Below are 18,693 nucleotides of genomic sequence, written 5' to 3'. Positions count from 1 at the left end.
AAAAAAAAAAAAAAAAAAAGAATTAGGATTTTGGCCTTTGTGGAGAGTTTTTTTTTTTAATTTTTTTTTTTTATTACTTCTTCCTCCTGTAGTGTTTTCTTGCCCCCCATGTAGCTGGGATCACAAGGTCCAGCTGTCTTGTTGTTGCTGTAGAGACAGGGTCTCACTCTGGCTCACTCTGCCTCAGGCCGGTCTTCAGCTGGTCTCCAACCTCTGAGCACAGGTGATCCACCCGCCTCGGCCTCCCACAGCGCTGGGACAACAGGCGTGAGCCACCACGCCTGGCCTGTAGAGAGGTATTTTAGGAACAGATTGTTGGTAATTTATAAGAGTCATTGTGTTCTGGCTTGAAGCCTAGATCCACTAAGAATTTGATCATTTTTGAATTTATTCAACAAATATTTACTGAGAATCTATTTGTGCTAGGGATAGTTCTCAAACCTTTGTTTATCAGAGCTTACCATCTATCAGGGAGACAGATATTAATCAAATAATTTTATAAATGAGTATGTACTTAGAGTTGTTCTGAGTGTTTTGAAAAAAAAATGTATCAAGTGCAACGAGGATAAACTGGGAAAATTAAGTTAAAAACATTAATTTTTCATAATAGTTTTCTCCATCCTGTGTCCCTGGGCAATTGCCAATTCTTCTAGTAAGCCTAACTTCAGTTTAACTTACCATGATAATTATAGCTGCCTTGGAACCAGTCCCTTTATCTAATATATTCCGTTTTCTTTTTGTTTTTCTACTATATTGTATCACAGTTTTATACATATTTTATAATACAAAGAGATGTTCATAACAGATCAACAGAAGTTGTGTTCTCTGATTATTCTCATCCCTTGGTATCTGTGGAGGATTGGTTCTATGAACCCCACCCATACCAAAATCGGAGGATGGTCAGTTCCTTGACATACAATGGTATATTATTTGTATATAACCCCTGCACATTTTCCTATATATTTTAAATCATCTCTAGGTTGGGTGTGGTGGCTCACACCTGTCATCTCAGCACTTTAGGAGGTTGAGGCAAGAGGACCACTTGAGGCCAAGAATTTGAGACCAGCCTGAGCAATAGAGTGAGACATGATTTATACAACCGCTGCTCAAAATTAGCCAGCCATGGTTGCCTGCACTGGTAGTCCCAGCTACTAGGGAGGCTGAGGCAAGAGAATCACGTAAGCCCAAGAGTTTGAGGTTGCTGTGAGCTGTGATGCTACAGCACTCTACAAAGGGTCACATAGTGAGACTCTGTCTCAAAAAAAAAGAATGGTATATTATGAATCGAACAAAAGCTTGATAACTAGGACCTACATAGATCTCAAATCAATCAACAAAAAACCTGAATAATCCCATACAGTAGGCAAGAGACATGAATAGAACCTTCTCTAAAGGAGTCAGACGAATGGCTAACAAACATATGAAAAAATACTCATTATGCCTAATCATCAGAGAAATACAAATCAAAAACCTAACCCCAGTGAGAATGGTCCCCATCACAAAGTCTCAAAGCTGCTGATGCTGGCGTGGATGTGGAGAGAAGGGAACATTTTTATACTGCTGATGGGACTGCAAACCTTTTGGAAGGAAGTATGGAGGAACCTTAAATAACCCAAATTAGACCTTCCATTTGATGCCATAATCCCATACTGAGCATTTACCCAGAAGAAAAAAAAACATTTTATCATAAGGACATTTGAACTAAACTGTTTATCACAGCTCAATTTACAATTGCCAAAATGTGGAAACAGTCTAAATGCCCACCAACCCAGGAATGGATTAACAAGCTGTGGTATATGTATACCATGGAATACTGTGCAGCCATTAAAAAGATGGAGACTTTACATTTTATATTAACCTAGATGGAGGTGGAACACATTCTTCTTAAGTAAAGCATCACAAGAATGGAGAAGCAATAATCTAGTGTACTCAATTCTAATATGAAGGCAGTAGATGAACTAATGCAAAGGGCAGGGTAGGGGAATGAGGGAGCCGGGAGAGGGGAGGAGGATGGGGGTCACAGTGTATGGATGGGGGTCACCTCTTGGGGGCAGGACACAATTATAAGAGGAACTTTACCTAACAAATTCAATCACTGTAACCTAATTCTTTATACCCTCAATGAATCCCAAACAATTTAAAAAAAAAAAAAACAACTCTTTTTTGATACTCTAAATGGCTTTTCGTTAGTATAGAAATACGGTCCAAACATCTTAAGACAGTTCTCCAAAGCTTATGCTTTTGATCACCACACTCTGTTGCCACTCTAAGATCAGAAAGTGTATTTTGTTTCTATTGTGAATGGTAACTTCACTTGGAAAGCTATAGTTATGCATGCCCTGGAAATTGTATTTGGCGTTGTTTGGGTGCTGTTACACCAGTAATGCTAAAGCTCTATTCAAGCTGAATATGTACATTTAAAAATAATTGTATACGAAGCTACTGATGTCTTTAATGCTTTGTGGAGACATGGCTGTCTCCTTTTATTATTTATTCTTAGTCCTTTGTTATGAATCAAAGGTAAACCATGATGTGATTTAAAAGGAACTCATAATACTTCTTGGAATTTTAATTTTCTGTCATGGAAAATAAGCTAACAAAGTTCCAAGATCTAATGACACCATCACATATACATGATTTTTTTCATAGCTTGAGTTAGGGACTAGAAAATAAAATTTATTGATACCTATTGTATGCTAAGTAATCCTCACAGCAACCCTTCATGATAAACATTATTATCCTTTTAAAATCTGCTTGAGGCAACTGAGTCCCAGACATTTCTGTTTTGATTGCATCAGTCTTCACTTCGGACATGACCATATGGGGAAACTTGTGCCTGTTACTTATTTTGTGGGATGCCATAGATAATTTCTACATTTCTTCTTTGTGATGGGGGCCATTCTCCCTGGGGTCAGGTTTTGATTTGCATTTCTCTTAACTAAAGTTAAGTAATAAGTGATAAATGTGGGATTCCAGTCTAGGTCTGATCCAAAACCCTTGTACACTGTTTTTAGTGTGATCAGATGAGTCAAAATTAATGTGTATCAGAGCGTATCTATGTTCTATTGTAATTTTGAAAAACTCTGGCTGGTAACTTTCCAAAGTATTTGAATCAAGAGGTTCTAACTGAGTAAAATTCTATTATATGCTTGAGAGACTCTTAAAACTATAGTAAAGTATTATGAGTAAGAACTTTTAATTAGAAGATGCAGAAGCTTCTTGACCTCCTTGTTCCAGTTACATTTCTATTTTGATTGCATCAATCTTCACTTTGGACATGACCAATATGGGGAAACTTGTCCCTGTTACTTGTTTTGTGGGATGCCATAGATAATTTCTACATATGTAAATTTTATATTAACTTTGATGCCAAAAACAAGCAAAACAAATGAAACTCTTCAAGTGAGTATCATGGTGAAATGTTAGCTAAAAGAGTAACCTGTTTTAATTAAAATATTTTATTCTCCATGTGACTGAATCAGTTTGCATACAAGAAAAAGAAAACAAAAAATCCTTAGTTTTCTTTTTTAAATTATCTTTCTTCAAAATTTCTAATTTATATAAATTAAGGACCAATAAGTGTTATTTTGTTTTCACACATTTGACATTTGTCCTTTTGATGTAAATAGCTTCACCATTCTTGATTTGCTTATTTATGGTGATTTGAATAAGTTTAATATATACCTCCTGGTAAATTGTTGTGTGTCAGTAGTGAAAGCTGGTTTACTGTGCTAAATTTCACCTATTCTCCAGCCAGACATGCTTTTTTCAATTCAACCATTTTCTCGTTAAATGAGATAACCTATTTCAAAATCTATATTCCTTAAGAGGATGGTCTCAATCTAAATTCTGTCTACCTTGCTAGTTTCATGTTCCACAGTTCTCCCACATGTTCCCCATATCATAGCTGTATTAAACTACTTGCTATTTTTAGTACTTTATATGTATTTTTACATTTCTGCCTTTAACCTCCTTTGTCTGGTAAGTACCATACATCTATCAATCAGGACTCTACTTCCTCCAGAAAGCCTTCCTTTAAACCTTCCCTGTCTCCTGTTAGAATCAGATGACCCTTTTCTGTTCTCCCACAGAAAACAATGCTTATCTTTATACAGCATTTAGTGAACCTTATTATAGTATATCTAATATATCTCAGAAGTCAAGAGGGAAATTAGCAAAATAGGGGCCAGATCACATTGGTCCTTATAGGACTGGATAAAGAGTCTACTCTATACTTTATTCTGAGAGCAATGGAGGATTCTTAAACAGGTGAGTGACATCATCTTATTCATATCTTTAAAAGATAACTATGGTGGTGGCATCTGTAGCTCAGTGGGTAGAGCTTCAGCCACATGCACCAGGGCTGGTGGGTTCGAACCCAGCCTAGGCCTGCTAAAACAACAATGACAACTGCAACAACAACAAAAATAGCCGGGTGTTTTGGTAGGTGCCTGTAGTCCCAGCTACTTGAGAGGCTGAGGCAAGAGAATCGCTTAAGTCCAAGAGTTTGAGGTTGCTGTGAACTGACGCCATGGCACTCTACCAAGGGCAACAAAATAAGACTGTCTCAAAAAAAAAAAAAAAAAAACAAAACAAAACAAAACTATCACACGTGGTAGCTCATGCCTGTAATCCCAGCTCTCCAGGAGGCCAAGGCAAGTAGATTGCTTGAGCTCAGGAGCTTGAGACCAGCCTGAGCAAGAGTGAGACCCCATCTTTACTAAAAATAGGAAAACTAGCTGAGCATTGTGGCAATTGCCTGTAGTCACAACTACTTGGGAGGCTGAGGCAAGAGAATTGCTTGAGCCCAACAGTTTTAGGTTACTGTGAGCTATGATGATGTCATGGTACTTTCCCCAGGGTGACAGAGTGAAAGTCTATCTCAAAAAAAGTAATAATAACTATGGCAGCTCTATAGAGAATAGATTGAAAGAACACAAGCTAAATAATCAATTAATAGAGGCTCTTACAGTGGTCCAAGTGAGAGATGATAGTGGTTTAACTAAAATGGCACCTGTGGAGACTGGAGAGAAGTGGATGACTCAGGATATATTTTGATGATAATGCCTATATAACTCATTCATGCACTAAATGTGGAGGTTCGAAGAAAGGATATTTATTTATTTTTATTTTTTTATTTTTTATTGAATCATAGCTGTGTACATTAATACTATCATGGGATTAGTGCAGTTGTTTCTGTATACAATCTGAAATACTTTCGTCCAAATGGTTAACATAGCCTTCATGTCATTTTCTTAGTTGTTGTGTTAAGACATTTATATTCTACATTTAGAAAGATTCACATGTACCCTTATAGGATAAATCATAAGTGTGATCCCCACAAATCAGCCTCCCTCTACCCATCCTCTCCCCTCCCATCCCCTCCCCTCCCTCTCCCCTTTCCCTGTATTCTTGGGCTAAAATTGGGTTATAGTTTTCCTATGATAGCTATAAATTAGTTTCATACTAGGGTTGAGTACATTGTATACTTTTTCTTCCATTCTTGAGATACTTTGCTAAGAAGAATATTTTCCAGCTCCATCCATGTAAACATGAAGGAGGTAAAGTCTCCATCTTTCTTTATGGCTGCATAGTATTCCATGGTGTACATATACCACAATTTATTGATCCATTCATGGGTCGATGGGCACTTGGGCTTCTTCCAGGACCTAGCTTATAAATTGGGCTGCAGTGAACATTCTGGTAAAAATATCTTTACTGTAGCATGATTTTTGGTCTTCTGGAAATATACCTAGCAGAGGAATTATAGGATCAAATGGCAGGTCTGTTTTTAGTTCTCTAAGTGTTCTCCAGATGACTTTCCAAAAGGGACATATTAGTTTGCAATCCCACCAGCAAAGTAGAAGTGTTCCTTTATTTATTTATTTATTTATTTATTGCAGTTTTTGGCCAGGGCTGGGCTTGAACCCACCGCCTCCAGCATATGGGGTCAGCACCCTACTCCTTTGAGCCACAGGCACTGCCCATTATTTATTTTATTTTGAGACAGAGTCTCACTCTGTTGCTCAGGCTAGAGTGCTGTGGTGTCAGCCTACAGTACAGCAACCTCAAATTCCTGGGTTCAGCTGATCCTCCTGCCTCAGCCTCCCAAGTAGCTAGGATTACAGGTGCCCACCACAATGCCTGGTTAATTTTTTTCTTTCCTTTTCTTTCCTTTTTTTTTTTTTTTTTTTTTTAAGTAGAGACAGGATCTCACTCTTGCTCAGGCTGGTCTTGAACTACTGAGCTCAAAGGATCTGCCTGCCTTGCCCTCCCAGAGTGCTAATACTATTGACGTGAGCCACTATACCTGGCCTAGAAGGAATTTTAAAGATAATGCTCAGATTTCTAGTTTGAATAAGTGTGTCACTAGGAGTTTCAATGGAAAAGACTAAGAAAGAGATCTGGAGGAAAGATCTGGCATTCTGCTTTGAATACGTTGAGTTTAAAGTACCTGTGAGACAGTAAACGAGCCACATAGGCATTTAGATATGTGAGACTAGAATTCAAAGGTGAGATTTAGTTATCACTGTCCTAAAGCTGGTATTTAAAGTCATAGAAATTGATGAGATCACCAAAGGAGTGAATGCAGAGAAAGAGGGCCTAAGAATAGACATAAATATCACAAGTTTATCATCCAAAGGCAGAATCTGGAATGCATACATGTTTTAATTGGCCCATATTTAAAATTAAGAATGATTTTACTTCCCACATTTGAAAATTAGAATTTACATAAAAATCCAGATCCCTGCATCTTAGCACCACAGCAAATGTGCAATTTACAAATAAACATATAGAATTGCTTAAAAATATTTTTGCTATCAAAGTTGAGAGACTTCTTTAAACATCTTCTTGCCTTGTAACCAGAGGGATATTTTTTTAAATGTAAAACTGATCATGTCAGTCCCTATGTGTGTGTGCATATGTGTATGTATTTGTGTACAACTTTCTCAACAACTTTACTTTATTCTTAGGATTAAGGTACAAATCTGAATCAGTTTTTTTTTTTTTTTGCAGTTTTTGGCTAGGGCTGGGTTTGAACACGCCACCTTTGGCATATGGGGCCTGCACCCTACTCCTTTGAGCCACAGGCACCGCCCAAATCGGAATCTGTTTTTTTTTAACGTGGCTTTAAAAGCTCATCTTAATTTAATGCCTATAAACCATGCATGCCAATCTTTTTTTCGAGAGGGTCTCAAGCTGTCACCCTGGGTAGAGTACTGTGGCATCATAGCTCACAGCAACCTCAAACTCTTGGGCTAAAGCGATTCTCTTGCCTCAGCCTCCCAAATAGGTGGGACCAGAGGTGCCTGCCACAACACCTGGGTATTTTTTGTTGTTGTTACAGTTGTTATTGTTGTTTCAGCTGGCTTGGGCTGGGTTTGAACCCACCAGCCTCGGTGTACATGGCTGGTGCCCTAACCACTTAGCTACGGGTGCCACCATGCATGCCAGTCTTATCACTCAATTCCCTTCTCCAATTTGTTCATGACTTAAACCAACTTCTTTTATTATACTTCTTTGACTACATTAACCTTGTCTTTACTCTAGATGATCCTTCTAAAAGGAATGATCTCATTTTTTAAAAAGCTCTTTGATATAGTCAACTCTAATTTATTCTTCAAGTCCTAGCTTAAGTATTACTTCCCTGGAGAGCTCTCTTTTGACCCCCTGTATGAGGTAATAACTATTCTTTGCGTAGATTCCCATAGCTCTGAAACTTTCCTTTTTATATTTTTAATGGTTATTTAAAGTTCTGAGACAAAAGCCATACTTCTTCTTCACTCCTTTATCTTAAGGGAAATGCAGCCTTTCCTCCATTTGTGCAGTGGAGAGAAAGAAAGCAAGCTTAGGTCTCTTCCTTTTATAAGGACACTAGTCCCACTCCCTATGACCTCATCTAAACCTAATTACCCCCCAAAGATCTCACCTCTAATTACTATGGCACTGGAGGTTAGAGCTTCAACATATTGAACTGAAGGGGAGGAACAAAAATATTCAGTACATTACAATGTCCATCTGTGAATGAACCTAGAAAATATGCCAGAGATAGAAGAAAGAAGCCAGATACAAAAGACTACATATTGTATGATTCCACTTATATGAAATGTTTAGAATAGGCAAATCTATGGAAACGAGGTAGATTAATGATTGTCTAGGGCTGGAGAGGTTGAGGGAAAGTTGAAAATGACTGCTAATGAATGGGTGTAACCTTTCTTTTGGAGGTGATGAAAAATGTTCTAAAATTAGATTGATGTTTGCACAACTCTGAATAAACTAAAAACAAGTGAATTGTACCCTTTAAGTGAATTTTATGATGTGCTAATTATATCTCTATAAAACTGGCAAACAAACTTTGGCAAAAATTGGTGTTTGCTTTTAGGGGCAAAACAAAATATTGTATGAAAAATGTGATGCAGCTCTATTATGACTCTTTGCATTCTAAATGTATAGAAAGGTCAGTTGCAGCAGAATGATTTTTAAAAGAAAGGAAAATAGCATAGAAAATGGAGGAATAAACCTAATGCCACTCCTTACTGAAAGAAATCTGAAACCTCAGAGTAGCCATCAGAATAGATTTTCATAAGAATACATTTTAATGTGTTGTGCAGATTGGTGAAAGGAAATAAATTGTAGTGATCTCTAAAAAGTCAGACTTTTAATGGATCTGTAAGCAAAAAGTCCAAAGGAAAACAAAAAGACTTTTAATGCTATATAATTTAACAGTAATAAGAAAACATTTTGAAAAGGTTTTGATAAAAATAGCCCTGAGTAAGGTCTGATGAAGTAGCCATTCAACCTTTCAGAATTAATAGTCATCCCTTGTTCTCATGTCATTTTTGTTTATTTACTTCATAGTATATTGTATGATCTAAAATAACCTATATGGTTTCCCCCCTTTCATTAATAAGTTATCCACCTTTGCACCTTTGAACTTCTCCTTTGGGAAAAAGACATGAACCATCCTATTTCCTTATTTCTCTAGTGAAACAAAGGCAATAACGATTTGATTAGTATTTCCCCCATCTCATTTTGAGGAGTAAAAATAGTGTAATAATGATTTTTGTAAGGCAAGACTAACAAAATAGTTTGGAATTTTTTCTCAGGTCACTTCATACAAATTATATGGTGACACCCTACTTACTATGTTTGTTGGAGTAACTCCCAGACATCCTTAAATTTAACCTCTACCATCATTCTTGCTTTATAAGTATTCCTTCTTTGTGCTCCGGTGATGCTTTATGCATATCTCCATGCATCCTCCCTGTTTATTTGCCTTTCTCATCCATGAGGTTATCATCGTCATTAGGGCAAATGACTGGATCTTTACACTTTAGCATCTGTAACTGAATTTGTCAAATAGGAGGTGCTCAGAAAATGCTGAACTGAACTTAATCAGAGAAGAAGCCCTATTATTAGATGTTATGGGACTGATATTTGGTTAGTTGGTTTTTTTAAATTGAAGCATAGAATTATTGAAATATATATATATAATACACATACCTTGAAGATTATTTTTATTTTTATTATTATTATTTTGGCTGGGGCTGGGTTTGAACCCGCCACCTCTGGCATATGGGGCTAGCGCCCTACTTGTTGGAGCCACAGGCACTGCCCTGAAGATTATTTTTATTAAAACACATAATTTTAACTATGTGGCTGGGCATGACAGCTTAAGCCTATAATCCTAGCACTTGGGAAAGCCGAGATGGGAGAATCACTTTGAGATCCGAGTTTCAGACCAGCGTGAACAAAAGTGAGACCCCATCTCTACTAAACTTAGAAAAAATTATCCAGGTGTGGTGACACGTGCCTGTAGTCTTAGTTACTCAGAAAGCTGAAGCTTGAGTCTAGGAGTATCAAGGTTGCTGTGAGCTATGATCATGCCATTGCACTCTAGTTTGGGCAACAGAATGAGACTCTGTCTCAAAAAAAAAAATTAAAAATGCATATAGTTGTATAATCTTTGATAATTATAGGACATGGGCTTTGACTGTGAAACCTAATTTTAGTTCTATTTAGTCTTTCTTGAACTAAAAAGCAAATTTTTTTTTAAAACCCTAAGGTGAAGCAGTTTATTTAAAAAGGAGGGACTTGGGGAAATTTTGAGAAATGAACACAGAATCTTTTTAGACTTTTACTGTTTTCCCCAATTTTTAAAAGATATCTCAACCACATCTGATTCAATAGCAATTTTTATTATCAGCTCACTTTTTTTTTTTGAGACAGAGCCTCAAACTGTCCCCCTGGGTAGAGTGCCGTGGCATTACAGCTCACAGCAACCTCCAACTCCTGGGCTCAAGTGAGTCTCCTGCCTCTGCCTCCCAAGTAGCTGGGACCACAGGCGCCCGCCACAACGCCCGGCTATTTTTTGGTTGCAGCCATCCTTGGTGTTTGGCGGGTCCAGGCTGGATTTGAACCCACCACCTTAGGTGTACATGGCTGGCGCCTTAGCCAGTTGAGCTATAGGCGCCGAGCCTATCAGCTCACTTTTATTGAGTCTATTTTAAGCATTTAAAATAGTTTTGGAGAAATAGCAACTCTGTTTTTGCAGTCATATTTCTGATAAGTAAATACAAATGGCATTAACAATTTTGAGAACAAACATAACTGGGTGGCTCTTACCTAAGCATGTAAATCAGTTATTTGTATTAGAAGTGCAAGGGTGTACTAAAGAGTAGCTAACCAGCTATGAGCATTAATACATCCTGACTATCAGGTAATATATTTCATGGAAATAATTATATTTCCAGTATATAATATTTCCATATATACTAAGTAAGTCTGTTAGTGGAGAGAATTTAAGAGAACTTATATAGTACTTATTTTCTTCTGTTCCTAAATTTCATTAATTATAGCGCTTACTCAGAGTCAGCTGTGTTTTGCTGCAAGATTTAATAAGCTTTGTTTTTCTTAATATTTAGTGCTTTGAAATGTCTTATTGTCTTTTCAAGTCACTCTGGCCACCCCCAAGATTTCATGCTAATTGTTTTTTCATTTATTTTAATTTCAGTGGTAGGAATGGGATCCTGGTGCTTCCACATGACTCTGAAATATGAAATGCAGGTGAGTTAATGACAAAATTGACAAAATGCTTATTTCTCTTAATTCAAAGACATTTCAAATTTGAGAAGAGCATATAATTAAAAGATGGTTAAAAGATGGGATTTCTATTCTAATTCACATCAAAGGATCCATACTGAATAAGTAACATAAAGAAGCAAACTGATGAGTTGTCCATAGAAAAAATAAGTGAAAGCCATATGTAGATTTTTGACTACTTCTGTACAAGCCTATATAATTTAACACTAGCATTATAGAGTAGAGTCACGTGGAGACATCTACAAAGATATAATCAGTTCACCAAAGCAATATATTCTTATTCTTAAGTGCCTGCATTTTATTATGTCTCTATACTGTTCATTTGAATGGTCTATTGCCTTAAGCTAGAAAGCTTTAAGACTATACAAGGATTTTTAGTTTTGTGCTCTAAGGAGGCCATTTATCTAGTTCTCAATGCTTTCTCACTAACCCAGAAACTTCTAGAACAGCATCGTCAGTAGAAATAAAATGTGAGCTACATTTGTAATTCAAAATTTTATAATAGCCACATGGAACAAAAAAAAGATATGGGTGAAGTTAATTTAATAATATATTTTATTTAACCTAATATATCTACAGTATCCATCAATATATAATCAACATAAAAATATACTTATAAAGTGCTTTGCATTTTTTTTTTTTTGAGACAAAGTCTTTGTCACCAGAGTGCCGTGCTATCATAGCTCATAGCAACCTCAAACTCTTAGGCTCAGAGCGATTTTCTTGCCTCTGCCTCCCTGGTAGCGGGGGCTACAGGCACTCGCCACAGTGTGGGCTATTTACAGGGACAGGGTCTTCTTGTTCTTGCTTTGGCTGGTCTCAAACTCCTGAGCTCAGGCAATCCACTGCCTTGACCTCCCAGAGTGCTAGGATTACAGGTGTAAGCCACCATGCCCCAGCCTCTTTTCACAGTCTTAAATAGGGTATATATGTTACACCTGCAATATATTTCAGTTCAGATTAGGCTTATTTCAGGTGCTCTCTAGCCCTACTAGAGTGGCCCAGTGTGACAGTCAAAGCATGAATGTGGCTTACAGGATATCAACATGGGGTGGTGGTTCTTTAACACAGCACATTGGTACCTGAGTCAGGTGATGAGAAAGTTCACAGGGGGATAGTCTAGTGTAGGGTGTCAGAGCTTATTTAGGAGTGAGGTAGGTGCTTGTACATCAGGACAGCCTAGGACAAAGTATCAGAGACCAAGATGAAAAGGGTACTCATGCAGAGGGGCGGCTCAGTGGAGAATAAGGAGGGTGTTCACACAAGTAGAGGAAGTCATTTGGCATATAGTTGGAATCTGAGTGGGATGGTGAGCATGCAGTTTTGTGCTGGGCTTTGGTACCCTGGCAGGATAAGGTAAGTTACATGTGGCAGAGTGGCCCTGCGCAGGATATGGGAGCATGGGCAGAGTGCAAAGGTCATCTAAATGGGGGTCCAGCAGCAGCCCAACACAGACTATTGGTGTCTGAGTGAAGTGAGGACGGCATTGCTTGGGAGGAGAGGTAGCAATGATGAAATACATGTTAAATAGAGGGAAATCATTCAAATAAATAAATTTACTAAAGATAATGGGAGCCAGGTTTCTCACTGTTAGAGAACAGAGTAGCAAACATAGAAAAGATGAAAACTAGAATGACCTCTGTGGTAATGAATAGAAACTGGAGATATCAGTGCAAACTCATGATTTCAATACATACCTGTATATTGAAATGATATAAAAGTATATGTGATACATATATGTATATTTATGTATACATACTTACATATTTTTATACACATACACATATATATTCTCAAACTTTGTCCATGAAAGGATCTAGGGGCAGGGGACTCCAAAGCCAAAGAGCACACCTAGTATTGAGATCGTATTTTCTTAAAATTATTCTCCTTTAAAAGGAACCACGGCTGGCTGGGTGCAGTGGCTCATGCCTATAATCCAGCACTCTGGGAGGCCAAGGCAGGTGTACAGCTTGAGCTCTTGAGTTTGAGACCAGCCTGAGTAAAATCAAGACCCCATCTCTACTAAAAACAGAAAAACTGAAGCAAAAGGATCGCTTGAGCCCAAGAATTAGAGGTTGCTGTGAGCTATGATGCCGTGGCACTCTACCCAGGGCAACAGCTTAAGACTCTGTCTCAGGCTCGGTGCCTGTGGCTCAAGCGGCTAAGGTGCCAGCCACATACACCTAAGGTGGCAGGTTCGAATCCAGCCCAGACCCACCACCAAAACAACAATAATGGCTGCAACCAAAAAAAAAAAAAATAGTCGAGCGTTGTGGCGGGCACCTGTGCTCCCAGCTACTTGGGAGGCGGAGGCAGGAGACTCGCTTGAGCCCAGGAGTTGAAGGTTGCTGTGAGCAGTGAAGCCATAGCACTCTACCCAGGGGGACAGCTTGAGGCTCTGTCTCAAAAAAAAAAAAAAGAAAAAGACTCTGTCTCAAATGAATAAATAAAATTAAAATTAATTAAAATTAAGAAAAAAAAAGAACCAGGGCTGATTCAAGGACTGGGACAGAGAAAAAAGAACCACGTGAGCTTCGAACATCTTTTTATGCCAGAAAGTATAGAAATGCTCAAGGAATGATAGGGATATATCAAAAAGACACTGAGCCAGGTACAATGGCTCACACCTGTAATCCTAACACCTTAGGAGGCTGAAGTAAGAGGATCACATGAGGCCAAGAATTTGAGACCAACATAACAAAACACAAAAAGTCTTAAAAAGTTAGCCATGGCGGCACATGTAGTTCAAGCTACTTTGGAGGCTGAGACAGGAGAATCACTTAAGCCCAGATCAAACTGAATTATCAGCTTATCTTGTACTTGAATTGGGTAACTAAATATTGCTCATAGAAAATCTCAAATAACCAATCAGTGCCTCAAGAGAGTATCATTATTCTTTCCCTAAAATTTCACTTTTCATCCCCAAAACAATTTAGAATCATAGAATTTTAATATTAGAAGAGATTTTTAAAATTGGGTTTAATCCACAAATTTTATAAATGGAAAAACAGGCTGAGAGAGTGGAAGTGGACTTGACTAGGAGTTAGGTGGAAAGCTAGAGACAAGATTAGGACCCACTAAATACTTCTGTTCAGAGGAATGGAGGAGTCCCAGGGTTTTTCAATTCTGGAATTTCACAGCTGAATAGCTCTAAAAGAACCATGTCACCTCCTTGTTCCTTGCAATTAGCGGAGGATAACATAGACATTGGATGCCTTTTATCTATCTATTTGGTACCTCAGACACACCCTCAAGCAGACAAGTTCTCCCAGGAATTAGGAGATTTCTGGTAGGAATTCATATTGCCTCATCCTATGCTGACAATCATAAGGTACTTGTGGTCTGTACTTAACACCATATAAAGTTATGACTGCCTAGTTTTTTATTTTTATTATAATTGTTCTTTCCTGACTTATAAATCATTGTTAACTTAGGAGAGGACAAAAGGAAATAAGCATCACCCATAATCCCTTTACCCAGCTATAACCAGTGTCAACCTGCTTTTCCCCTGGAAAGGAAACAAATGAGTTGGTTTTTTTTTTTTTTTTTTTTTTTTGAGACAGAATCTTACTTTGTTGCCCTCGGTGGAGTGCTGTAGTGTTATAGCTCACAGCAGCCTCAGGCTCTTGGGCTCAAGCGATGCTCTTGGGGTCAAGTGATCCTCTTGCCTCAGCCTCCCAAATAGCTTAGGACTAAAAAAATAAATATAAATAAAAGATTAGGACCCAGATTTCCTGGTACCATGTTTAGAATTCTTTTGTTTGCTTTACTTATCTTAGGACTTCGTCACACATTGATAGTAGTAGAAATTTAAAAGGTTTAAGTTTTAACAAAACTCTCCTGGATTTTATTTTCATTTATTTATATTTATTCAACTCATTCCTTTTTATTTTCACTAACTGATATATACAGTTATTAGTATTCCTGTTTCTTAGTTTTTTCTTTGTATTTTTTCAGCCTTTTCCACATGTTGTTTACTGAGTACATAATGTTTGAGATTATGAAAACAAATGTTAGTAAAAACAACATGTTCATCTATTATTCATAAGTAAAAATAAATATATTTATCTTAGAAAATAAAACCAAAGTCAAGTATTTGTTCACTTGTCACTTTGTTTATAATGCAAAAATAAAAATAGCTTAAATATTAGGTAATAATTACCTATATATATATATACCTATATATAATATTAGGTAATTTGGACTTATAAATAATAGATGTTTTGGTTATAAATACTACCTTTCTTTCTTCTTTGCTCCTTATCTCAGTGAATGAAACAACTTTATACTCAAAGTCAAAGCCAGAAATCTGTGATTCATTTTTGATTTCTCCTGCTTCCTCACCTCTATGACACTAAGACCTCTTGATTCAACTTGCATAATAACTCTTGATCTTTCTATGTCTAACTATCTCCATTATCTCTACCTTAGTCCATCGTCTCCACCATTATCTCAAACCTATATTTCTATAACTGCTTCCTAATTATTTAGGTTAGTCCATGCTTCCATTTGTCATACTGGAACACAACTACTTTTCCTACATAGCTAATTGTTTTCATTCTTTAAGCAGTGTTTGCACATGTATTGAGAATGAGATGTGTAAAATATAGTCCCTACTCTCTAGTAGATGTTTTGTTTGTTTTGTTTTGTTTCTAGAGACACTATCACCCTGAGTAGTGTGTCATGGTGTCCTAGCTCACCTCCAACTCTAAGACTCAAGCAATATCCTTACCTCAGCCTCCCAAGTACCTGAGACTATAGCCACCCCCCTCTTTAATATTTTGTATAGTTGGCTTGGTGCCTGTCTCAGTGGTTAGCGTGCCAGCCACAAAAATGCAAAAGATGTTTAATATAAAGCCAGAAGACCATGGTTCAGATGTTTAAATAGATGAGCCTTCTGCCTCTGATAAAATTTGTGGTAGATTTAGCAGCAGCATATCATAATTCTGTGCCAGTTTTTTTTTTATCTTTTTAATTGTTTTGTTTTGTTTATTTTTAGATAGAATTCTCACTGTGTCACCCTGGTTAGGGTGCTATAGTGGTCAGTCTAGCTCACAGCAACCTCAAATTCTTGGGCTCAAGAGATCCTCTTGCCTCAGCTTCCTGAGTTGTTAGGACTATAGGTGCCCACTATCATCCCCAGCTAATTTTTATGTTTTTAGTACAGTTAGGGCCTTGCTTTTGCTCAGGCTGGTCTCAAACTCCTGAGCTCAAGCAATCCACCCAGGTTGGCCTCCCAGAGTGCTAGAATTACAGATGTGAGCCACCACACCTGCCCTATGCCAGTTTTGTAAAAATTTGTGAAGGTTATTCACAATGCAAAATGTTCTGGAGGCAACATAATGTATAGTTATGCTTCAGAATCTTGCTGTGCTACTTATTACCTCCATGATCTTGGACAAGTTACCTGAACTATCTAACCCTTGTGTTCTTATCTTGAAACGGGGATATTAATGGCACTGATCTTAGAACTGTGAAATTAAATGAGATAATGATTGTCAAGCACTTTACCTTAAGAACTTACACAAATGCTGTTGTTTTCATTATTCTAATGATTTGCTAGAATACATCATTCACATTGCAGAAGCACTCTGCCAACTTCCTAGAATGCCTTTTTCCTCCACTCTGTTTCATTCCAGACATTACCTTCTCTGGTTCTATGTGCTGCTTTTGTTGGATTCTAACTACATTTCATCAGGTTTTTTATTCCTTTAACCTCATTAGACTGTGAACTCCTTGAGGGGAGGGACTCTCTGTCTTGTATCCTTGGCACATAGTAAACATTTTATTAAAGAGTTAATTAATATCTAATTAATTAGGTATCTAGTCATAAATAAACTATAGGATTGGTTTGAGGATTAGAAATAACCTATCTAGAACACCTAGCTTAGTGTTCTCATTGCAGTTTAGTATATAATAGCGGTAATTACTATTACTGTTATCATCAGTGCTAATAAGAATACATTTATTTTTTTAGAAACATAGGTTAATTGGATTAATGAAATTATTTCCCTGGCCATTGATAATCTCTTTTTATGTATATTGGTGGACATTTTATCAATTTAGGGTGCTATAGGAAGCAGAAAATACAAAAGGATACTGATAGGACCCATAGACCATTAAGTGGTGGACATCATTCTTTTCTGGAGGTATGGTATCACGGTTTGTGATTTTGAATGATATGAAAAGCACAATTACAAGGCTGCCCTTCAGGAATAGTGAGTTTGTCTTCCTAGTTAGTTTGTGCTTTAGGACTGATAGATGATTACCATGTTTGTTCAAAAACAATAGAGTAAATTAGATGATAAATGTAAAAGAACTAACAAAATAAGTAAGAGATGAGAACCTTAATCATACTGATGTTTTATTTTGATTTATAGAATAATTGCAGCTTCATAATATTCAAGCCTGTTATTGGTCTTTGTTTCTTATAGCTGCTGGATGAACTCCCAATGATTTACAGCTGTTGCATATTTGTGTACTGCATGTAAGTACTTCTATTTAAAATTCAGTCGTTTGATGTATTTTTAAATTCTTATTGCTTCATAGTGAATTAATATAGTGAACTCAGTTATATCACTAGGAGACTGTAATAAAGTAGAAGGTTGTAAATTTTATGATAGCTTTGTAGAGTATAATTTCTGAGAAGTAGTAATAATGTTGATTGTTAACGTTTGTGATCTTGAAACCCTGGATCTGGATCCAATTTAGTTAAAATTTTAATTTGGCTTAAATTGTATAATTTACCTTTCCATGGCTAAAGGATGTATACAAGTTTAGATAAAGATTTTCTATATTATACCATAGAAGTTTTTAGGTGAAGTTTCTATATATTATTACATGAATAGTTCCTGAACAGCTTATCAGAAAAGAGAAGTGCCCTTCTAGTTATATAGTGATTATATCATTTAACCCCTTTTTGCTTTGAAGTTATCTTTTACATAGGTACTTGTTCCCTTTAAATTCTTCTTATTCTAAATTAGAATAAATGCTGTTAAGAATATGCTTATTTTGATTGTTTATTTACAAACATGGAAGAGAACAATGAAACAAGTTACAAAAAATTACTAATCCAAAGTTCCCTTCCTGAGTCATATTCGGTTTAGTTCATTATCAAGTTAATTTGCATTTCCTAAGTGTCAGAGAAAAAAATACAAATTGAAAGACAAAGGTAATTTTGATAATAACATTAATGAGCACTAACATTTATTTATCTACTTTGTATTGAACAAGCAACTGTACTATGCTATCTCTAATTCTCAACAATTATGCAGGATAGATGGGTACTATCCCCATTTTATGGACAAGGAAGTATAAAGCACAGAGAGATTTAGTAATTTATCTAAAGACATAAACAGAGCTTGATTTAAAAGCATGCCAGCCTAGGCCATTGCCTAGATAAACAACCTCTAAGGGACACTGAAATGTCCCTGGAAATATATCATAATGGAGAAAATTACAATGGTCAGAATGCCTCTCAAGGAGAGAATATTTTGATAGGCTGCCTTGGTATGTGGTGGAAATATAGAAGTAGGACCCTTCCTTATGGAGTAACAACAAATGATTCTTTTTTTTTTTTTTTTTTTTTTT

At 36.8% G+C, this 18,693-nt stretch overlaps 1 protein-coding gene across 3 annotated transcripts in view; it reads left to right on the top strand.

Annotated features, from left to right (window-relative positions):
- The window catches only part of ACER3 (alkaline ceramidase 3), a 142,170-nt gene that overhangs the window by 75,705 nt on the left and 47,772 nt on the right, over positions 1-18,693 (top strand). For all 3 annotated transcript variants that reach the window (XR_002772718.1, XM_023511968.1, XM_003780880.2), the window contains exons 3-4: positions 11,015-11,067; positions 17,538-17,590. Coding sequence is in view for 2 of the 3 variants with exons in the window: in XM_023511968.1 (XP_023367736.1) it covers positions 11,015-11,067; positions 17,538-17,590 (106 nt within the window). In the remaining variant the exon portion in view is untranslated. The remainder of the gene's footprint in view (positions 1-11,014; positions 11,068-17,537; positions 17,591-18,693) is intronic.

This window comes from Otolemur garnettii, unplaced genomic scaffold, assembly GCF_000181295.1.
Source record: "Otolemur garnettii isolate 467f Iridium unplaced genomic scaffold, OtoGar3 scaffold00001, whole genome shotgun sequence".
NCBI classification, from domain to species: Eukaryota; Metazoa; Chordata; class Mammalia; order Primates; family Galagidae; genus Otolemur; species Otolemur garnettii.
The sequence above is the reverse complement of the archived record's forward strand: the minus strand, read 5'-3'. Positions and strand labels throughout refer to the sequence as shown.